General features: G+C 40.1%; 1 protein-coding gene across 1 annotated transcript in view; it reads right to left on the bottom strand.

The window, feature by feature from the left end:
* Positions 1–24,931, bottom strand: part of LOC106090060 (GTP-binding protein Di-Ras2) — a 227,016-nt gene that overhangs the window by 165,906 nt on the left and 36,179 nt on the right. The window contains exon 2 of the mRNA XM_059368615.1: positions 9,907–10,074. Within this exon, the coding sequence (XP_059224598.1) occupies positions 9,907–10,074 (168 nt within the window). The remainder of the gene's footprint in view (positions 1–9,906; positions 10,075–24,931) is intronic.

Below are 24,931 nucleotides of genomic sequence, written 5' to 3'. Positions count from 1 at the left end.
CACACGCGGTATACATTGCCCCATGGATCATCTCTGTTGTCCTGTACAAATCTCCTTAAGTGATCTTCCTTGCTCCTAATCAACGACCTCAAATTGCTAAGGTAGTCATTTCGGCGTGAGACAAGACCCTCAGCATTGGAACTTCTGGCTCTTTAGAATCGTTTCCTCAGACGCCTGACGTTTCGACGCATTGTTTCCAGCTCACGGGTCCACCACTTGACCTTACTTGGTTTCGCCTTTCGATGTCTGCCAAGGGGCGCATCATTCATCGCGCTCATCCACTCGTCTACCTTAGCAATTTGGTCATCTACGGTCAGTGCCACAAAGTCATCTAAAGACAATGCTGATGCAGGTTCCCTAAAACTTTCCACATACAAGTCCCAGTTCACGTCTCGATCTTTCCAGCACCTGGATCGTTCAGTGGTAACCCGAGTCCGTCGATCCCTGGAAGTAACCATAATCTCAATCGGATTATGGTCACTTGAGCCCCATTTGTCACAAACCCTCCACCTCAACTGGTAAGCAGTAAATGCCGTACCATTTGCAGCCGTAACATCAATGTCTCTAACGCCTGAGGACCCGTCAAAGGTATACTTCTCGCTCGATAAGTTTAACACACCGACGTCATTCAAAGTCAACCATTCGCTGAGCAACTGCCCACGATGGCGATTCTCATGACCAAGCGAATACTGGGTCATTTTCGAGAACCATATCGAGGAGGTTGCGTTGGCGTCTAAACTTAGGATGAGCGAATTGCTACTCGCGAGTAGTAGCACTGTATCCGTATATCCAAATAGGGCTCCAAGTCGGCGCTAAACCTACAATAGATGCTAGCCAAGAACATCTTACCTCACCGCCCTTCTGCACAAATGCAGACTCTCCATTGGCTATAGGTAACCAAAGTACAGTCGCTGTCATCTACAATTATATCTGAGTCACCCCCGCTGTCAGTAAAGATTTGCATCCCCCCCGGCAATCCTACAACACTACCATCCACTACATACTGTTCCTGTAGCAGCGCGACCGAGCAACCAGTGCTGCGGTTGACATGACCCAACTCCTGCGTCACCGCTCTAGACCGCTGGCAATTAAATTGAAAAAACTTAATCCCCATAATGATCTTAAATGCCTAGCGTTCGCCCTAGCCGTCAAACCAGCTTAAATCGGACAGGCCGCGCAGATCATCATGTGATCCGCCGGCAACCCCTTAAATGCACAATTCCGACAATGCACGGGTTTCGGACAGGCCGAAGTCACATGTCCGCCCAGTCCACAACGGCGACAAACACTACCCTGCACGCGGCAATTCCTCACTCTGTGGTCGAAACCCATGCACCGATGGCATGCGAAGACCGCATCCTGCATCCGGCATCCGGGCGATTAAGCGGAACCACTTCACATACACCCCATCCTCGCACAACTTATCTGCCACCCTCGGAATGCACTTTAGGGTGACATTGGCAGCGCCACGCCAAGCCAGACGCACCGACCGACGATAAACCTCCTCACTCATCGTCTCCTCCATGTTGAGGGAGTACAACTCTGCCATGAACTCACCAGGAGTTATGGCAGCATGCACCCCCCTCACAATCACCTTCGGGCCCAGCTTCTAGCGGGCCTCCATCTCCGCGAACTTGCCGTTCACCCTAATCCGGTCCCTCTCAGCCCCCGACGGGGTGCGGATAACCGCCCCACCATCCCGAGTGCACTCCAGGGTGAAATTGGCAGCGCCACCCTCCGGCTTCCAAAGCGCGAAAGCCAGACGCACCAACCGACGATAAACCTTGTCACTTATCGTCTCCTTCAAGTTGAGGGAGTACAACTCTGCCATGAACTCATTAGGAGTTATGGCAGCATGCATCGCCCTTACAACCAACTTCAGGCCCAGCTTCTCGCGGACCTGCACCTCTAACCCCACCTTCGCGAACTTGCTGTTCGCCATAATCCGGTCCCTCTCAGCCACCGACTGAGTGCGGATAACGGCCCCGCCATCCCGAATCGGTCGGACCCCGTGAACCCTCACACCAAATATGGGGCCCACCTCCTCTACCACCCTCTTAACAACCTCCGCGAAAGTTGTCACCGCCATCCCCTTGCCCTTCACCACCACTGACCACGTCTCCACCGGCTTCGTTACCGGCACAGACGGGACGGCAGTGACAGCGACGGGGGCAAAAAACGTGCCAGTGCGTGCGTTGACAGCGGGGGCAACAGGCACCGACTGTGAAACAGACGGACGCCCACCCACGCTACCTACATCCACCAACGCGCCGCTAGCAGCCATCGCCTCGTACGCCGACAACCTCCCCTTAATCGCCTCATTCTCCAGCATCAGCCGCATTAGGAGCTCCTCATTCACAGACGGGACGGCAGTGACAGCGACGGGGGCAGCGGAGGCAACAAACGTGTCAGTGCGTGCGTTGACAGCGGGGGCAACAGGCACCGACTGTGAAACCGCCGGACGCCCACCCACGCCATCTACATCCACCAACGCGCCGCGACCAGCCATCGCCTCGTACGCCGACAACCTCCCCTTAATCGCCTCATTCTCCAGCATCAGCCGCATAAGGAGCTCCTCATACTGCCCAGCGTACTGGATCACCCTCTTCGCCATACTCCCACTCACCCCAGCCTCATACACCGTACCCACCAAGGCATCAGTCAGCTCCTTCATCTCGCCTGCCGTGACCCCCTGCCTCCCCAACGGTGCAAACACCCGCCTACGGGCCCTACTTTTCGGCTGCTCTGCCTTCCTCGCAGCCGATGACCCCCCGACCTTCACTGACAACACCACCAACACCAGCACCGCCAATAACCGCTGCACTGGCACTACCACCAGCTGACTTCACTTCAGCTGTCTTCCGACTGCCAGATGATAATTCACCACCTTCCCCCCTTGCCAACCGCCACACCAGGCGAACCTAGTTTAAGGCGCTTCCCATCTTCACCACCCCTCCCACTGAACAAAAAATCCACCGACTCCTTCCTCATCATTCCATCCCGTCCAGCACGGGCCACCGACGAATCGGTACTAATGCCACCATCTGACGTCCCCCCACCTCCTACACCCCCTTCTTCCCCTTCAACTCAAACAACTCCTCCGTCTAAGATGTCTCAAATTGGTCAAAGCAATCGCTCCCAAAAATAATCACTCCAAAATCACTTATCTCACTTTCACTCACACTCTATCGAGACCGACGGGCAGACATAGCTAGATGCACTTAAAATGAATATTACGATGTGTTGTAAACAGAATGGCAAAATGAGTATACCGCCGTCCTTCGTTGGTGGGTATAACAACTAGGTAAGGTAAAGTTTTAGAAGAAGTCTGCAATCAAAATACGTGCCGGGGAATTGCAACGCAGACGAGTTTACAAGAGTAGGAGTTACCTTACTACAATAATTCCAGGGAAACTGGAATATGCATATGGCTCTAACCCATGAAAGTGAATTCTTCATGACATGGCCCAAAGGGCAACGGATAATATATGGCATCAAATTGGGACCTGGAAATGTTCCAAGATTATATGGCATAATCTAATCTTGAAGAGATCTTACGTTTTGCTGTCGTAGGCTAGAGAACAAGTCTCAATCATCGTGTCCGTCATGACATGTCAGGGTCTGATTTAGGATCGGCCTCATTTCACCACCGCAACAGTTGGGTCTTAGGTGATCTAAAGCCCGGCCCGCTCTACTCAATAACCACTGTACCAAAAGCTTTAAAAATCACTAATATACGGCAATATTGGCTACTCTTCGCTTACAGAGACCGTTCGTATGGTTGGTAAGTTTTTTTTTTTTTTTTTTTTGAAAACAAGGTGTAAATGTGATGTTGATGTCTGACCAATAACCATTCTGGGATTTAACATGTGTGCAATTATTTGATACACGTCTCTCGCTGGGATTTTTTTTTGGTTCTTGTTTTCGAAAATGTCCGTGCATACCAACAAGCAAGTAACCCATTTCATGGACATGGAAATTGGTAGCACAACCACAAAATTGTTATGTATTGATGTCATTTGACACCTGAAACATGGCCCACCTGTCATGGCAAATGCTTTATTCGATAACTGATAAAAATTTTATGAATGGCCATGGAGGGGGGAGAGAGGACGCTAAGTTTTGTGGTCTTGTTGCAGTGCCAGGGAAAACATATGCCAATTTGCAACATTTGATCCTTTGGTAGAACCATACAAAAAGTCTTTGTATGTTGTAGGTGATGTGCAGGGTATATGCAAATATATAAAATTTACAAAGTGATAAGCATGGCGCTGTAGATGAAATCTTCAAATGAATGATGACAACATGGGGAAATATAAAATTGTGCTTAATTTTTTTTTTTAATAGAAATTTTTTGGGAAATTTTTAGTTTCAATTGAAATTGAAATACCGGGAAAATTGGGTTTTTTTAGACCTTTGAAGTATTGATAACGGAAAAGCACAATTTTTCACTTTGATTGAACGAAATATAATTTCACAGAAACAGAGCCAATTAATGAAATCGAACCACAAATAAACCTTTCGCAGCACAAATAAAAATAAAAATATTAAATTTTAGCCGGATTATTTGGACAAATTTAAAATCTGTACAGAAATTCAAATTGAGATTATGATACAACGAATACCAATAAGGATATTGTTATAGTTTTTACATCACTTTTTAAATGAAGATAGCATTAAAAAATAGTTTTGTCAACAATTTTTAGCAAAAATACCCAAAATCCCTGTACTGGGCAAAGATGTTTGCAAAGTCAGCATTATTTTTTAAGAAACTAACTGCAAAGACATCAATCCGTTGATGGCACAAAAAATGAGAGATCTCGAAGGGGTTTTAAAAACTCTTTACAATACAACAAGTCATATTGAAGATCTTAAGTTAAATTTCCTTTCTACAGATTAGCATTTTGACCCCAAAATGTCACCATAGGATGAGGGTACACTTAGCTTGTCATTCCCAAAGAACTAAGATCCTATAAAGTATTTGTATTCTTGATCGCCATGACAGTTTAAGTCGATTTATGGGTTGCCCAAAAAGTAATTGCGGATTTTTTAAAAGAAAGTAAATGCATTTTTAATAAAACTTAGAATGAACTTTAATCAACTATACTTTTTTTAAACTTTTTTTCTAAAGCAAGCTAAAAGTAACATCTGATAACTGACAGAAGAAAGAATGCAATTACAGAGTCACAAGATGTGAAAAAATTTTTCAACGCCGACTATATGAAAAATCCGCAATTACTTTTTGGGCAACCCAATGGACATGTCTGTCCGCCCGTCGGTCTGACTGTCTGTGGGAAGCCCGCTAACTTTCAAAGGAGGGCCATTGGAAAAAGTTGGGGGGTTTAGACCGTGTATCATGCATTGGGTACATACTGCAGTTGTCGGAACTATAATGTAATATGGTGTTGTGGTCTGGTGGACGGCGCTTCAAAAGTCCACCTATTGCTCAATACTCAACCGGATCCAAAGGATGGCTTGTGCAACACCGCCGCACTCAGGACACCATTTGATGCACTAAATTTAATGCAACATCTAAAGCCTCTAGACATTGTGGCTAGACAAATTGCTGCGACTACTGCCGTGAGGTTAAGGGAGCTTTCTCTTTAGTCATGTGGCAGCTACGGTCACTGTGTTATTCTTCATACAATGTCCGATGTTCCAGGCAGTGTGGATTACAACCTACCTTAGCTTATTTTTGATAAAAAGTACTGTACCACTATTCCTGATAGAACCGATTGGAACTACGTTATTCCTGGTAATAGAAGTTACATAGACATCTATACGGAAGGTTCCAAACTAAACGACCAGGTGGGCTTAGGGGTGTACTTGAAAGATCTAGAGCTGGTCATATCGAAGAGGTTACCCGACCACTGCAGTGTGTATCAGGCGAAGATCCTTGCAATAGGGAAGTGGTGGAATGGTTAAGATAGAATGTCATAACGTCGATTGGTATAAATATCTTCTCAGACAGCCTGGCTGCCTGGCTTAAATCCTTAAATCCCTGGAGAAAACCAAAAACCGCCCTTGACTGTCGCAGATCTCTCAAAGAGATGGCTGAACAGTTCAAAATTTATCTGTTCTGGGTGCCGGGCCATAGAGATATCCCAGGGAATTGTAACGTGGACGAGCTTGCGAGACTAGGAACTACCCTACAAATTGAAGGGATACTGGATATGCCTCTAGCGACATGTAAGCAAAGTTTTCAGGATCAGGCTTGGAGGACAACGAATGAAAGATGGGCACAAAGAGGGGGCTGAAAGCACTCCAAAACTATGTTGGCTAATCATGACTAGAAAAGGTCTACTGCTTTGCTGTCATTGGCAAGAACAGACGTCTCAGTCATTGTGTCCGTCATGACAGGTCACTGTCTAATCGGAAAACATGCTGACAGAATGAAGGCTGCCAGCAACGACTTTTGCAGAAGCTGTGAGAACATCGAAGAAGAACAGACTATAGAACACCTTCTGTGGGTATGTCCCGTACTTTCAGTCAGAAGGAGTTCCACTTTAGGTTCTCATTTCTTTGAGAACCTGTCTGATTCAGCGGGGCTTTTTGAAGGGATCTGGATGGTTCAGTGGTAGGAACTAGAAGGCACATTCCTTCCTCTGTTCCTGTGGTATCACAATGGACGAAAAGGTCTAAGTGAGTTTGATGGCAGACTGCCACTTAAAGCTTACCTAACCTAACCTTCAAAGGAGTAAAGCTAGGCGCTAGAAATTCAACATAAGTACTGCTTGGAAGCTCAAGAAATAAAATAGGAAGATCGGTTTTTATTGCAGCTAAGCCAAAATATAGACCGATTTCACCCAGTTGCAATTCCAACCGACATACACCAATCAGAAGTATTTGCGTTAGCGTGCTTTCGACAGACAAAGAACGGACGGACGGACATGGCTAGATCGACTTAAAATGTCACGACGTTCAAAAATATATATACTTTATGGGGTCTTAGAAGAATATTTCAAGGAGTTACGAATGGAATGACGAAATCAATATACCCCCATCCTATAGTGGAGGGTATAAAAACTCACTGTCCAGTCAACCAATTCCGGGTTCTAAAGAACTCAGACACAACGGATGGTCGACCGTCTCCAAGCCCCCCTCGTCATCACACATCCTGGAGAAGTCTGTCTCTCCTTGTATACGGCGCGAAGTCAGATACCTGACGTTGCAATGACCAGTCAGGACTCTTGCGTAATCGATTGTGCGAACGAGAAGTCTATGGAATTTTTATGTTGGGCAATCGATAACGTTGAGTCCCCTTGTCCGAATTAGAAACCCAGGGTTTTGTTGCTGAATGAAACGCAAGTTCGTAAAGTGGCAAAGTCGTGGATCCCGACTGAAAGAATCGAGTCGAGTCTGATGAGGGTGCTGGCGAAGCAGAATATTGGCGCAGAGAGCGGCGGCATGGACGACTGAGAGGTTGGAGATCAAAAAGTCTGGTCCCTTACTGATCACATCGATTTACCTGCTCTACAAGGAGACGTAAACACCAGCTAACGAGGCAGTTCGAAGACTAGTATGCGAGTACAAACGGAAGATGCGGCTGCTCTTGGGTTGCTATGCCAAAGCGAACCACTCACAATGGGGATGTACGGACATCACCAGTGGGTCGATTTATAAGTTTATTCTAAATTCCGACCTGTGTGTTTGTAATATTGGTAATGTTCGACTTTCTAGATACGTATTAGGTCAGAGGTGATAGACATAACTTTGAAGAATCTCGAGGACACTATTTTAAGGGATTGGAGAGTGTCCGAGGACCATAGATATATCTTCTACGATCTGATGTTGTCTCCGGGCAACGTGCCAGCATAACGGAACCTCACAAAAATCAAGTGGAACCGCTATGCGAAAAGCGTTGAAACTAAGCTATGGGCCATAAGCACTCGCTTACTGATAAAAAGGAACCTAAATTGACATCGAATCTACTGAAACCATGGAAACCATGTTGAGTAGTTATAAGGAAAACTGCCCTCTGACGTTCTCGGATACGAGATCACAACCAGTTTGGTGGAACTAAGTCCCCGTTCCACCTGTATAATAAAACAAACAAAACCAAGCTGCGTGCGGATTGGGATCTGTACAGAGAGACACGAGCGAGATCAAATCGTCCAAGCGGGCTTCATGGGTCTGTTTTGCGAGTCGATAGAGGGAGTGAATGAGCCCTCCTGATTCCGCGGAATGCTCCCCAAGAGTCCGAAAACTCTTGGAAGCATTCTAAGACCTGGACGGAATCTAGCTCTGAGACGCTTGAGCTACTGGCTGCTACGCACTTCCCAGGGTGCTTGGGCTTCGCCAATGGGTCATTTAACCCGGATGATATCGATGTCCCTCTGACACAACATAGTGCCGAGTCACTGTCCGTGTTTGAGGACATGATAACGGAGGGGAAGATGATCTGGGCGGTGTATTGGATTGAACCCTACAAGTCAAGATATGGCGTACTGCCTGCAAAGGGCCGAACCGATTGTCATACAAATCTTTGAGATGATTTTAGGAGCTACGTTTTTCTGGGCTATGTACCATCTAGGTAGCGGGACTTTAGGGTAGCTGTTATCTCGAAAGCTGGAAAATAGGTCTCTCATCCTTCATGTTGAAGGCTTTGGAAAGACTAATTGACATGTGTACTAGAGACCGTCTCGACCCTTGTCGACTGGTATGCGGCCTCCAGCATGCTTATACTAGGGGTCGGTCGGTTTATAAATTTGGTTGTGGGCTACTTCACTTTGGAAACCTTCTTGGACATAGAAGGGGCTTTTAATAACATGAAGTTGGAGTCCATACATGGCGCCCTGATGGACATGAAGTTGCCCCCCTTTTGTTAAATTGGGTTGAAACGATGTTGAAAGGTCGGATTATTAACTTAACACTGGCAGGGGGCTCGACAAGGAAGATTGTGACCAGAGGAACTCCGCAAGGACGAGACGTATCTTCTCTTTTGTGGCTTAGGGTAATCAATGGGATTCTGAAATCTTTCGAGAGGGAGAAGGACGATATCATCATCTTGGTATATGGCCGTTTCCTCTCTACTATTACTGACCTCGTTCAGCGAGCTTTGAGGAAGCTATCCGGATGGGCGAGGGCTTGCCATAGATGACAGATTGGTTCTTTTCACCAGGACGAAGAAGCTGGGTGTTTTCAAGCATACTGTCCGGGATGGCTTGGAGCTACCGCTCTCTTCGGAGGATAAGTACTTGGATGTGATTCTGGAGCAGTTGGAGAAGAAACGTCATAGGAAAGGTCAAAAGGGTATTGAATGAGCTCTACTCCTTTCGCAAATCGATAGAAAGGAGTTGGGGCCTAAGGCCGGCGACGCACAGTGGAAGAAAATCGAAAAGATAGTAAAAAATATGCCGTGTAAGAACGGGGAAGAGATATCTCTTTGGAATGGTTAGATCTGAGATGTTAGCAAGGTCCTGTGCCAAATTTTAAAGACTTAGGTTGTCCGACAATAATTTCAATCATCAACGTTATTGAAATAAAAATGATATTCAATTAAAAAAAATTATTGAATCAATTAATTTTTTAATTGAAAATTGCCTAAATCTCAATCAATTTAAAAATGATTGATTCAATTAATTTTTCAATTGAAAACATTCTTATTTGTAATCAAATTTTTAATTGAAAAAATATTGCTGATATTTTGTTTTGTGTAGTCTCCAGTGGAATGGGCTGATCTTATAATTGACATCAGCACTGTCTATAATGACTACCTTCTGGCTCGAACATATCTTAGATAGGTTTTCGTAAAAATCCAAAACGATCTCGCCATATCCGTCCGTATGTTCAAAACACACTACAGTCTTTGAAACTAAAAGTGAATGGGACAGCACTCGTTGATATATGAGAAGTTTGCTCCTGTTCCTTAATTTTGCATTTCTAAACGTGGTTTCATTAACTTACTTGAAAATCGGCTCTTTGTTCTCGAATTTCTTCGAAACACTGTTTTACACATTGAAAACTTGGTCCAGATGTTGAGGCATAGACAAGCATAAATGCATGTGCTGTGGCTATGGATAAACGTCGCATGGCAGGAAATTGCATATCACCGGAAGTATCCAAAATATCAACCTGCAAAAGAAATGGAAAAAAAGGGGATGATAAAACAAATGAAACAGTGTAGGGAGTGTTCAAGGGGAAATTTTTTGATTTTCGTGAAATCCAAATAAAATCGTAAAACCAGGAACTCTAGATACGAATATTTGACGGTTTATTACAAGTCATCATACGCGAGTAACAATGCGGAATGCCGTTCGAGCTCGGCTATAAAAAGGAGGTCCCTTATCAGTGAGATTAAACTTTAATCGGACAGCACTCAATGATATGTGAGAAGCTTGCCGTTATTAGCTTACGCTGAGTATAAAAAATCCCCAAAAATTTCATAAACATTCGTTTATTCTACATTTCAATTGTTATACCCTCCACCATAGGATGGTGGTATACTAATTTCGTCATTCTGTTTGTAACACCTCGAAATATTCGTCTAAGATCCCATAAAGTGTATATGTTCTTGAATGTTATGACAATTTAAGTCGATCTAGCCATGTCCATCCGTCCGTTTGTCTGTCGAAAGCACGCTAATTTTCGAAGGAGTAAAGCTAGCAGCTTGAAATTTTGGGCAAATACTTATTAGTGTAGGTCGGTTGGGATCGTAAAAGGGCTATATCGGTCCACGATTTGATATAGCTACCATACAAACCGATCTGGGATCTTGACTTTTTGAGCCGCTAGAGGGCAGAATTCTTATCCGATTTGGTTGAAATATCCATCCGTCTGTCCGTCCGTCCGTCTGTCGAAAAAACGCTAATTTTCAAAGGAGTAAAGCTAGCCGCTTGAAAGTTTTCATAAATACATCTAATTAGTGTAGGTAGGTTGGGATTGTAAATAGGCTATAACGGTCCATGTTTTGATACAGCTGTCCTATAAACCGATCTTGGATCTTAACTTCTTGAACCGCAAGAGGGCGCAATTCCTATCCGCTTTGGCTGAAATTTTGAACGTGGTGTTTTGTTATGACTTTCAACAACTGTGTTAAGAATAGTTCAAATCGGTTTATAACCTGATATAGCTGCCATATAAACCGATCTGGGATCTTGACTTCTTGAGCCACTAGAGAGCGCAATTATTATTCGATTTGGCTGAAAGCTTGCACGAGGTGTTTTGTTATGACAATTGTACTAAGAATAGTTGACATCGGTCCATAATCTGATATAGCTGCCATATAAACCGATCCGGGGTCTTGACTTCTTGAGCCACTAGAGGGCACAATTATTATCAGATTTTTCTTAAATCTTGCATGAGGTGTTTTGTTATGATTTTCAGCTGATGTGCCAAGTATGGTTCAAATCGTTCCATATCTTGGGTCTTGATTTATTGAATTTCTAGAAGGCACAATTCTCGTCCGATTTGACTGAAATTTTGCACGTGGTAGTTTGTTACCACTTCCAACAACTGGCTTATGCTTCGATCGCCAACAAATCGGCTTATGCTTCGATATAGCTGCCATATAAACCGATCTGGGGTCTTGACTTCTTGAGCCTCTAGAGGGCGCAATTCCTATCCGATTTGGGTGAAATTTTGCACGACGTGTTTTGATATGACTTCCAACAACTGTGCTAAGTATGTTGAAAATCGGTTCATAACCTGATATAGCTACCATATAAACCGATCTTGAATCTTGACTTCTTGAGACACTAGAGGGCGCAATTCTTATTGGATTTGGCTGAAATTTTGCATGAGGGGTTTGGTTATGACTTTTAACAACTGTGTCAAATATAATTCAAATCGGTCCATAACCATATATAGCTGCCATAAAAACCTATCTGGAGTCTTGACTCCTTGAGCCTCTAGAGGGCGCAATTCCTATCCGATTTGGCTGAAATTTTGCACAACGTGTTTCGATATGACTTCCAACAACTGTGCTAAGTATGTTTTAAATCGGTTCACAACCTAATATAGCTACCATATAAACCGATCTTGAATCTTGACTTCTTGAAACTCTAGAGGGCGCAATTCTTATTCGATTTGGCTGAAATTTTTCATGAGGGGTTTTGTTATGACTTTAACAACTGTGTCAAATATGGTTCAAGTCGATCTATAACCTTATTTTCCTGCCATATAAACCGATCTGGGATTTTGACTTCTTGAGCCTCCAGAGGGCGTAATCATTATCCGATTTGGCTGAAATTTTGCACAACGGCTTCTCTCGTGACCTTTAACAAACGTGTCTAATATGGTCTGAATCGATTAATAGCTTGATACAGCTCCCATATAAACCGATATACCGATTTTGCTTCTTGAGCAGCCACTACAAGGCGCAATTCTTATCCGAATGAACTGAAATATTACACTATGACTTCTACAATGTTCAGCATTCTTTTATGGTCCAAATCGGATATAACTCCAATATTATTGGGTTGCCCAAAAAGTAATTGCGGATTTTTCATATAGTCGGCGATGACAAATTTTTTTCACATGTTGTGACTCTGTAATTGCACTCTTTCTTCTGTCAGTTATCAACTGTTATTTTTAGCTTGCTTTAGAAAAAAAGTTTAAAAAAATTATATTTGATTAAAGTTCATTCTAAGTTTTATTAAAAATGCATTTACTTTCTTTTAAAAAATCCGCAATTACTTTTTGGGCAACCCAATAAATCAATTCTTTTCATTTATCCTTTGTTTGCCTAAAAAGAGATACTGCACATAGAACTCGACAAATGCGATCCATTGTGGAGGGCATATACGATTCGGCCCGGCCGAACTTAGCATGCTTTTACTTGTTTTAATATTCGTTTAGTCTTTAAGTGTATCCGTGTTTTTATTAATTTTAGGTATTGTTATGATAATTATGATTTTAGTTAAATCTATTGAAAGCTGACAACATATGAAACGCCGCAGGAAACAATACAAAAATAATAAAATGTGCAATCACAATTATAAATTCATTAATAAATATTGCCCGCACACACACTTGTAAGGACATCTCACTTATGTCCTTTGATACAAGGCTTCCCTCCTTCGTTCCTTTGATTGTATGAGTTTCAATAACTTAATAAACAGGATAATATGTTTCAATTACTGTCATGGGCAATCAATTGAAAAGTACTTCTCGTTAAATGTAACTTTAGATGTTAAAGCAAAAATCACTTCAAAAATTCTCTCACTCACATATCTGACATCAATTGCTGAAAAATAACTTGTTATACCAAATTTATTGTTTCAAAGTTTTTTTTTCACAAACTTGTGGGCACTTTTAAAACTTTTTAATTTGCTTACACACTAAACAGAATCTCTGGGGAATGGCAGGATTTTTAACCACAAATTCATTAAAATTTTAATCTGCTTTCTGGTGCAAGCATTTAAAAGCGTAGCAACAAAAGTCTGTTTAGACCACAAAATTAATTATGAAAATGGTACAATAAGAGGCAACCTGATATTGGCATCGAAACAAAATAAACTTTTACCTGCTATTGAAATATGGGAAACAAATAGGAAATGCTCTCGCATGTAAACAAATGTGTGTGGTAAAAAGTTTATATGTAAAACCGGTTCTAGGCTTTAAGTTTAACCGAGTATCTTATAACCGGTAAAACGGCAATTTTGCTGTATAAAATGTCAATCAAATTGGATAAGAGTTGTGGCCTTAGGTGTTCCAATCGCAATACCGTTTTATATTGAGGCTATCTCAGGGCAAGTTACAGCAGAACCCCACATATAAAGCAACAGTCAAATCTAGCAGGGTGCTGCGCTTTATAGATGCTCAAGAAGTCAGATAGAAAGATCTGAACCGTAACGAGCCACACCTATTAAAGTGTTACAGATGTCAAGGAAGTCGGGCATTATATGTTGCTTTAGTAAGCCTTGGACCTTTAATTGACAAATTGATCTAATATCCGTGAAGATGAAGTTAATTTTAACCAGTAAGGAAGAGCAAAAGTAGGCCGGAGCCGACTATATAATACCCTGCACCTACCTACATAATACCCTGTACCACTGTGGTGGTGTAGGTTATGACTAGCAGAGACACAAACCCATTCAATTAGCAGCACTCTGTTACGAGCTTACAGAGCTATGCTAATGCTGCTTTTGGTTTAGATCCTAGGCATCAAGAGCTTCCTTCACTATAAGTAGGTACTCCGCATCCCTCATAGTTTTTGTACAGTGGGTCATTCTGTTAATTCTAATTTATTAAATTTAAACAAGAAATTCTTTCAAAATTCTTGGGAGAACGCTTTCTGAAGGCCGTTTTAGTGTATTCTTGCTGTTGCTGGTTAGGTTAGTTTAGGTTTAAAAGAGGGTGCAGATATTAATTCACTTTGGACATACACGCAAGCCAGTAATCGACTTGTTGTGTGCATGTTACTAAATAGTAACTTCGAAAAAGAAAATCTTAATCAGAAATTCCATGCTACTTACAAAATCCCTAATTGTTTTCCATACCTAATTGCCAGTGTCTTTTAGCTGCGAAAGCCGGGCAATAACATAGGAAATGCTCCAATGTCTCATCATCTTCCCCACATGCCCTACACATGCTATCACTTGCCGCATCGATTTTGCATAGTCCAGCATATGAGAGCATTCTCGGCATGCACCTGAATGCGACACTACCGATTCAGATTTCTGTCCAAGATCACTTCTAAGTATTTGACATTGTCAGCTATCGAAATCGTTCTATAGAGGAAACGGCGGTAAATGCCCTTGTGGCGCGCTGTGTGGCACTTTCTTCCTGATCTTTATGTCATGGTACCCACAATCTATCCAACTGTTCCTAAGCACATGGTTTATCCAGTCTCTAAGGACCCGGTCCACCCGGTACTGGCCCTAAGATTGCATCAGTATGTCGGTCCGAGCATTATTAAAAGCCCCCTCGATGTAAATGCATACCTCCAATGATCGTAAAATTTTTCACTTAAAAATTTTTTTATAACTCATGTGGAAGCCTCTGCCAAATTTCATCAAAATCGGTTCAGATTTGAAAATATACTTGGATTGGATATGCATCTGTAGATAGTTTTTTGAAAATTTCAGCACAATCGTTTTAGCCACTTTTGAGTCTGTACGGATTGACAAATTAACAAACAAATCAAATAAATGGCAAAACTGCCACCTTCACACAAAACAGGTCAGGTTTACAACCAAAAGTCGTAGTGTAAAAAAACAACAGGAAAGTAGGTGTCATCTGGAAAGTAGGTGGCCCTCTTCTGTGGGAGGCTCCGACTTTGTTAGCTCCCAGTGGGAGCTAAGTAATATTCTCTCGTTAGTTTACATGATGAAAAAAAAAAAATACTCATACGCAAAAGAAAACAAGTTAAAATGCATTAAGTTCGGCCTGGCCGAACTTTGCATACCCACCACCTCGAGTATATATGAAAACACCCTTTCGTCACAATCCGGTGAAAATTGGATCGGTCTATATGGCAGCTATATGTAATTATAGTCCGATCTGAACCACATTAGGACCCCTTTTTTGGGAGGCAGTAGTTTAACGCCAAATTTTAACGCCGATTTCAAATTTCAGCGAAATCGGTTAAAAAACAAAGCTTTTATGGGCTTCAGACCCTTAATCGGGAGATCGGTCTATATGGCAGCTATACCTTAATATAGTCCGATGTGATACATATTTGAGTCAGATTTCAGGAGACTTAAGATAGCCCTCTGTTTCAAATATCAGCGAAATCGGGTAATAAATAAAAGCTTTTATGGGCTTCAAACCCTTTATCGGCAGATCGGTCTATATGACAGCTATATCTAAATATAGTCCGATCTGAAGCATATTTGGGTCATATGTTAGGAGGCGTAAAACTACTTACGGTTTCAAATTTCAGCGAAATCGATTAAAAAATAATTCTTTTATGGGCTTTAGACCCTTAATCGGGAGGTAGGTCTATATGGCGATCTGAACCATATTTGGGTCAGATGTCGGGAGGCTTAACTAAACCCACTGTTTAAAATTTCAGCGAAATTAGTTAAAAAATAAAGCTTTTATGGGCTTCAGACCCTTTATCTGGAGATCGATCTATACGACAGCTATACCTAAATATAGTCCGACTTGATCCATACTTTGGTCCGATATCAGGAGGCTTAAGATAAACCTCTGTTTCAAATTTCAGCGCAATCAGGTAATATATAAAGCTTTTATGGGCTTCAGACCCTTTATCGGCAGATTGGTATGTACGGCAGCTATACATAAATATAGTCTGATATGGTTCAGATGTCGGGAGGCCTAAAACTACTCACTGTTTCAAATTTCATCCGAAATCGGATGAAAAATAAAGCATTTATGGGCATTAGACCCTTTATCCGAAAATCGGTCTGTATAGCAGCTATATCCAAATATGGACCGATTTGTCCCGTTCAAGAGCTTAACCAGCGTGCATCAAAAAGACGTATCGGTGCCAAATTTCAACTCAATATCTCAATTTTTGAAGGCTCTAGAGTGATTACAACAGACGGATAGACGGACAGGCACACGGACATCGTTAAATCGTCTTAGAATTTCACGACGATCCGAAATATATATACTTTGAAGGGTCGGAAATTGATATTTCGATGTGTTGCAAACGGAATGACTAAATGAATATGCCCCCTATTCTACGGTGGTGGGTAAAAAAAAAGTTTACTCGACAATTTTTCCAATTTCAGGATTTCAAAAGCACTGAGCGATGGTGTGTACAAAATACTTTTTCTTATTTCGGAAGAGAAGTAAACTATTGTAGAAGAGTTTATGAATAACTGTAAAAAAACTCACCTTCAAACAAAGATTAGCTTGCAGCATATTGGATGCACAATCCACCCAATTATTAATGTTAAATGAGTTCACAGTTTGTTTTTGGTTGCATGTTTGGCCACCCATACATAATTAAAGATTCTTAAGTGTATTGCGGCACCACACTACATCCCATTATTACGAGCAATGCATGTGTTAACATTCTTGTATTTCCATAACACACTCTTCAATGTACAGATTTTGTTTGGATAACACGCATGCGAGAAATACAAAAAACGGTTGATGTCAAACACGACGCGTAAAGCTCTGCCAGCAGAGCGAACAAAGTAAGCAAGAACACTTTTACGTTTGCGAACTATTCTTTGTTGTGTTTTGCTAGGCTAATTTCTTCACAGTTCTTAAATAATTTCCCCTTTTGAGACTCATGATTATACTCAAAGCTGTAATTTTGGCAACTTTTTATTTCACTTTCAATTACAAGACCTCTTAAAACATCAAAATTCTAAACTTCTAGTTCTTCGACGTAAAGCAGAGCACTTTATAGTAGCAAATTATATTTGTATCACTTGTTTTAGTTATGAAAGGGGAGTCAGGTAAGCCAAAAGGCCAAAGTCAAATTACACAGGCGAGTAATACAAAAACGTTTGAAGTCAAACACGACGCGTAAAGCTCTGCCGGCAGAGCGAACAAAGTAAGCGAAAACACTTTCACGTTTGCGAACTATTCTTTGTTGTGTTTTGATTGGCTAATTTCTTCACAGTTCTTAAATAATTTCCCCTTTTGAGACTCATGATTATACTCATAGCAGTAATTTTGACAACTTTTTATTTCACTTTGAATTAAAAGACCACTTGAAACATAAATATTTTGAACTACTCCTAGTTCTTTTTTTATTTGTATCACTTGCTTTAGGTGGGTAAAGGGAGTCAGCTAAGCCAAATGGTCTAATTTTTTCTGAGTTAAAGACTCTCTATTAATTCATTTCAACTATAACAACAACATCAACTCTCTTATTTACTCACTGCAAGGCACTCAAACAATGGGGGTGGGGGAATTATGTTTGTAAATCTCAGACTTAAATCTGCCGACGTTGTTTTGCATTGTTTTTTCTTGCGTTGCTGCTTGCATCATAGTTTGTGATTTTTTGAAGGTATACACACACACAACCCGACAACGGCAACGTTCAAACACTACGCGAAGTTCTGCCGTCAGAACCATCATAAGAAAATATAAGAACATTCATTTTTCTGGCAAAAGCTATGACCCACTTGTTGTGATTAATATAGGGTGATTTTTTTGAGGTTAGGATTTTCATGCATTAGTATTTGACAGATCACGTGGGATTTCAGACATGGTGTCAAAGAGAAAGATGCTCAGTATGCTTTGACATTTCATCATGAATAGACTTACTAACGAGCAACGCTTGCAAATCATTGAATTTTATTACCAAAATCAGTGTTCGGTTCGAAATGTGTTCATTCACCGTAACGTTGCGTCCAACAGCATCTTTGAAAAAATACGGTCCAATGATTCCACCAGCGTACAAACCACACCAAACAGTGCATTTTTCGGGATGCATGGGCAGTTCTTGAACGGCTTCTGGTTGCTCTTCACTCCAAATGCGGCAATTTTGCTTATTTACGTAGCCATTCAACCAGAAATGAGCCTCATCGCTGAACGGTGAATGAACACATTTCGAACCGAACACTGATTTTGGTAATAAAATTCAATGATTTGCAAGCGTTGCTCGTTAGTAAGTCTATTCATGATGAAATGTCAAAGCATACTGAGCATCTTTCTCTTTGACACCATGTCTGAAATCCCACGTGATCTGTCAAATACTAATGCATGAAAATCCTAACCTCAAAAAAATCACCCTTTATATATTGTGATATAAGAATTCACTCTTCACATAACTGTCGCTTAAAATAGGTTTTATTACAATTTAAGAAATTACTCTTCAAATAACTGTTGCTTAAAATGGGTACACACACTTTTCAATTGCCTTTTGTTGTTGGGTTTCGATAAAGGGCAATAAATAAAGGCCACTAAACAAAGATGAGTAAGCCACTATTTTGTTTTTGTTGCTTTAATATAAAACAGGTGAGAAAGGTTCGTTATATGATTTGCAATGTTAAAAAGATTATGAATTTTGATTGCATTATTCCATTGCCACCTGCCACGATCTCGTGTTTTTTATTAATACCCGCACCGTCTTAAGAAGTCGTTAACGCACCGATCACTTAAGAACTAAATGATGTTGGTCAAAGCAATGTTTTGTATGCAAAAAACAATAACAACAAATTCAGTAATGAGAGCAAAACATATATGATCGGGGTTGCCAGATAATTATTTTGAAACGTAACAGGGTAAAAGATTTTAACAAAAGCAAAAGAGATTATGTGTTGTTAACTGAGAAAAGGGGGTAATAAACGAAATCGGATAGACAAGAAAGATTTAAAAAAGAAATGTTTATGGGTCTGCAAGAACGAGGATTTTGCGAAATGATCATACATATTAATATTTTATTCTATAGTTAATTTCATCTTGTTTGTTTATTTCAAATACTAAAACACACCCTTTCGGTTAAAACAAGATCTGCCGTTTTGCTGGTTGTTTGAAATATGTTGATATTAGACTATCTACCTAATAAAAAAACAAGCGTGCTAAGTTCGGCCGGGCTGAATCTTGGGAAGCCACCAAAATTGATTCTGTTAATAATGTATACAAAATAAATTAAGTTGAAGGGCATAATTATATTCAAACTTCTGTCAAACCAGAAAAATTAAAGCTTCTAGAAACCTAACAGGAGTGATCAAGAGGCCAGTTTATTTGGGAGCTATATCAGGTTATAGACCGATTCGGACCGTCCTTAGCCCAGTTGTTGGAAGTCATAACGGAACAACACATGCAAAATTTCAGCTTAATCGGACAAAAATTGCGGCTTGTAAGAACTGAAGATGTCAAATCGGGACATCGGTTTATATGGGAGCTATATCAGGTTATAGCCCGATTTGGACCGTACTTGGCACAGTTGTTGGAAGTCATAACAGAACACTATTTGCAAAATTTCAGTCAAATCGGACAAACATTTTCCGTCAAGACGTCAAATCGGGAGATCGGGTCATATGGGAGCTATATCCAAATCTAAAACCATATGGCCTATTTGCAATCCCCAACGACCTACATTAATATAAAGTATCTGTGCAAAAGTTCAACCGGCTAGCTCTACGCGTTCAACAGCTAACGTGATTTCGACAGACGGACATGGCTAGTTCGAATCAGAATTTCGAGACGATCAAGAATATATATATACTTTATGGGATACTAGATCAATATTTCGAAGTGTTACAAACGAAATGACTAGATTAGTATACCCCCATCCGAAGGTGGCGGGTATAATAAGAAAGAAAAAACTCACCCTTACACACAGATTAGCTTGCAGCATTTTGGATGCACAATAAACCCAATTATCAATGTTACATGAGTTCACAGTTTTTTTTCGGTTGCATGTTTGGTCACCCATACATAATTAGAAATTCTTAAGTACATTCCGGCAGCGCACTACATCCCTTTATTACGAGCAATTCATGTGTTAACATTCTTGTATTTTCATAAAACACTTTCAATGCACGTATTTTGTTTGGATAACACACAGGCGAGTTATACAAAAACGGTTGAAGTCAAACACGACGCGTAAAGCTCTGCCGGCAGAGCGATTAAAGTAAGCGAGAACACTTTTACGTTTGCGAACTACTCTTTGTTGTGTTTTGATAGGCTAATTTCTTCACAGTTCTTAAATAATTCCCCCTTTTGAGACTCATGATTATACTCAAAGCTATAATTTTGGCAAATTTTTATTTCACTTTCAATTACAAGACCTCTTAAAACATAAACATTCTAAACTTTTAGTTCTTCGACGTAAAGCAGAGCACTTAATAGTAGCAAATTATATTTGTATCACTTGTTTTAGTTATGAAAGGGGAGTCAGGTTAGCCAAATGGCCAAAGTCAAATTACACAGGCGAGTAATACAAAAACGTTTGAAGTCAAACACGACGCGTAGAGCTCTGCCGGCAGAGCGAACAAAGTAAGCGAAAACACTTTTACGTTTACGAACTATTCTTTGTTTTGTTTTGATTGGCTAATTTCTCCACAGTTCTTAAATAATTTCCCCTTTTGAGACTCATGATTATACTGAAAGCTGTAATTTTGGCAACTTTTTATTTCACTTTGAATTAAAAGACCTCTTGTAACATAAATATTTTGGACTACTCCCAGTTCGTTTTTTATTTGTATTACTTTCTTTAGGGGGGTAAGGGGAGTCAGGTAAGCCAATGGTGTAATTTTTTCATAGTTAAAGACTCTCTATTAATTCATTGCAACTATAACAACAACATCAACTCTCTTATTTACTCACTGCAAGGCACTCAAACAAAGTGGGTGGGGGAATTGTGTTTGTAAGTCTCAGACTTAAATCTGACAACGGTGTTTTGCATTGTTTTTTCTTGCTTTGCTGCTTGCATCATAGCTTGTGATTGTTTGAAGGTATACACACATACACAACCCGACAACGGCAACGTTCAAACACTACGCGAAGTTCTGCCGGCAGAACCATCATAAGAAAAAAATAAGAACATTAATTTGTCTGGCAAAGGCTATGAAATGGGCCATTGAGATTAATATACAATATATTGTAATTTAAGAATTCACTCTTCATATAACTGTCGCATAAAATAGGTTTTATTGCAATTTAAGAATTCATTCATAGGTACACACACTTTTTCAATTACCTTTTGTTGTTAGGTTTCGATAAAGGGCAGTAGATAAACACCACTTAACAAAGATGAGCATGCCACTATTTTGTTGCTTTAAAATAAAACAAGAGTGAACGGTTCGTTATTGGATTTGCAATGTTAATTTATTGATTGCATTGTTCTATTGCCACGATTTCGCGTTATTTATTAACACCCGCAACATTTTAAGAAATTGTTTACGCACCGATCACTTAAGAAGAACTAAATGATGTTGCCCAAAGCATTGTTTTGCACGCAAAAAACAATAACAACAAATTCAATAAAGAGAGCAAAATACATATGATCGGGGTTGCCAGATAATTATTTTGAAACGTAACAGGGTAAACGATTTTAACAAAAGCAAAGAGTTTATGTATTTATTATTAACTGAGAAAAGGGGGTAATAAACGAAATCGGATAGACAAGAAAGGTTTGAAAAATACATGTTTATGGGTTTCCAAAAACGAGGATTTGGCCCAATGCTATATGCATACATATACCTATTTTATTCTATCTTTAACAAGATCCGCCGCTTTGCTGGTGGTTTAAATGTGATAATATTAGACTATCTAACTATTAGTTTGTTCGAGATGAATCTTGGGAAGCCACCAACATTGATTCTGTTAAAAATTTATACAAAAAAAAAAATTAAGTTGAAGGGCATAATTTTAATCAAACTTCTGTCAAACCAGAAAAATTAAAGCTTCTAGAAACCAAACAGGAATGATCAAGAGACCGGTTTTTTTGGGAGCTATATCAGGTTATAAACCGATTCGGACCGTCCTTAGCAAAGTTGTTGGAAGTCATGACGGAACAACACATGAAAAATTTCAGGTAAATCGGACGGCTTGTAAGGGCTCAAGATGTCAAATCGGGAGATCGGTTTATATGGGAGCTATATGAGTTTATTGCCCGATTTGGATCGCACTTGGCACAGTTGTTGCAAGTCATAACAGAATACTATTTGCAAAATTTCAGCCAAATCGAACAAAAATTGTCTGTCAAGATGTCAAATCGGGAGATCGGTTCATATGGGAGCTATATCTAAATCTGAAACCATATGGCCTATTTGCAATCCCCAACGACCTACATCAATATAAAGTATCTGAGCAAAAGTTCAAGGGGCCAGACGGTCATGGCTAGTTCGAATCAGAATTTCGAGACGATCAAGAATATATATATAGTTTATGGGGTCCTAGATCAATATATCGAAGTGTTACAAACGAAATGACTACTTTAGTATACCCCCATCCTACTAAATAAGAAAGAAAAACTCACCTTTACACACAGATTGCTTCCAGCATTTTGGATGCACAATCCACCCAATAATCAATGTTACATGAGTTCACAGTTTGTTTTCGGTCGCATGTTTGGTCAAGATTCTCAAGTATATTCCGGCAGCGCACTACATCCCTTTATTACGAGCAATGCATGTGTTAACATTCTTGTATTTTCATAAAACACTTTCAATGCACATATTTTGTTTGGATAACACACAGGCGAGTTATACAAAAACGGTTGAAGTCAAACACGACGCGTAAAGCTCTGCCGGCAGAGCGATTAAAGTAAGCGAGAACACTTTTACGTTTGCGAACTACACTTTGTTGTGTTTTGATAGGCTAATTTCTTCACAGTTCTTAAATAATTTCCCCTTTTGAGACTCATGATTATACTCAAAGCTATAATTTTGGCAAATTTTTATTTCACTTTCAATTACAAGACCTCTTAAAACATAAACATTCTAAACCTTTAGTTCTTCGACGTAAAGCAAAGCACTTAATAGTGGCAAATTATATTTGTATCACTAGTTTTAGTTATGAAAGGGGAGTCAGGTAAGCCAAATGGCCAAAGCCAAATTACACAGGCGAGTAATACAAAAACGTTGAAGTCAAACACGACGCGTAAAGCTCTGCCGGCACAGCAAACAAAGTAAGCGAAAACACTTTTACGTTTGCGAACTATTCTTTGTTTTGTTTTGATTGGCTAATTTCTTCACAGTTCTTAAATAATTTCCCCTTTTGAGACTCATGATTATACTGAAAGCTGTAATTTTGGCAACTTTTTATTTCACTTTGAATTAAAAGACCTCTTGAAACATAAATATTTTGAACTACTCCTAGTTCTTTTTTTATTTGTATTACTTTCTTTAAGGGGGTAAGGGGAGTCAGGTAATCCAACGGTGTATTTTTTTCTGAGTTAAAGACTCTCTATTAATTCATTGCAACTATAACAACAACATCAACTCTCTTATTTACTCACTGCAAGGCACTCAAACAAAGTGGGTGGGGGAATTGTGTTTGTAAGTCTCAGACTTAAATCTGACAACGGTGTTTTGCATTGTTTTTTCTTGCTTTGCTGCTTGCATCATAGCTTGTGATTGTTTGAAGGTATACACACATACACAACCCGACAACGGCAACGTTCAAACACTACGCGAAGTTCTGCCGGCAGAACCATCATAAGAAAAAAATTAGAACATTAATTTTTCTGGCAAAGGCTATGGCCCACTTGTTGAGATTAATACATATTGTAATATAAGAATTCACTCTTCACATTACTGTCGCTTAAAATAGGTACACACACTTTTTCAATTGCCTTTTGTTGTTGGGTTTCGATAAACAAAAATGAGTATGCCACTATTTTGTTGCTTTCATATAAAACAGGAGTGAATGGTTTGTTGTGATTTGCAATGTTAAAAAGTTTATTTATTAATTGCATTGTTCTATTAGTTCTTTTGCCACTTGCCACGATTTCGCGTTATTTATTCACACCCGCAACTTTTTAAGAAGTTGTTTACGCACCGATCACTTAAGAAGAACTAAATGATGTTGCCCAAAGCATTGTTTTGCACGCAAAAAACAATAACAACAAATTCTATAAAGAGAGCAAAACACATATGATCGGGGTTGCCAGATAATTATGTTGAAACATAAAATACAGGCAAAGGATTTTAACAAAAGCAAAGGAGATTATTTATTGTTAACTGAGAAAATGGGGTAATAAACAAAATCGGATAGACAAGAAAGGTTTGAAAAAGAAATGTTTATAGGCCTGCAAAAACGAGGATTTGGCCCAATGCTATATACATACATATTAATATTTTATTTTATCTTTAATTTCACCTTGTTTGAATATTTCAAATACTAAAAAACACCGTTTCGGTTAAATCAAGATCCGCCGTTTTGCTTGTTGTTTGAAATGTGTTGAAATTAGACTATCTATCGGTCGGGCTGAATCTTGGAAACATACCCACATGGATTCTGCTAAAAATTTATACGAAACAAATTTCATTGACGGGCATAATTTTGTTCTACATACCAAACTTCTGTCAAATCAGCAAAAATTAAAGCTTCTAGGAAGCGAACAAGGTTGATCGAGAGCCCGGTTTACATGGGAGCTCTATCAGGT

The sequence above is a fragment of the Stomoxys calcitrans genome, chromosome 5 (genome assembly GCF_963082655.1).
Source record: "Stomoxys calcitrans chromosome 5, idStoCalc2.1, whole genome shotgun sequence".
NCBI classification, from domain to species: Eukaryota; Metazoa; Arthropoda; class Insecta; order Diptera; family Muscidae; genus Stomoxys; species Stomoxys calcitrans.
This window is presented reverse-complemented; position numbering and strand designations above follow the sequence as displayed.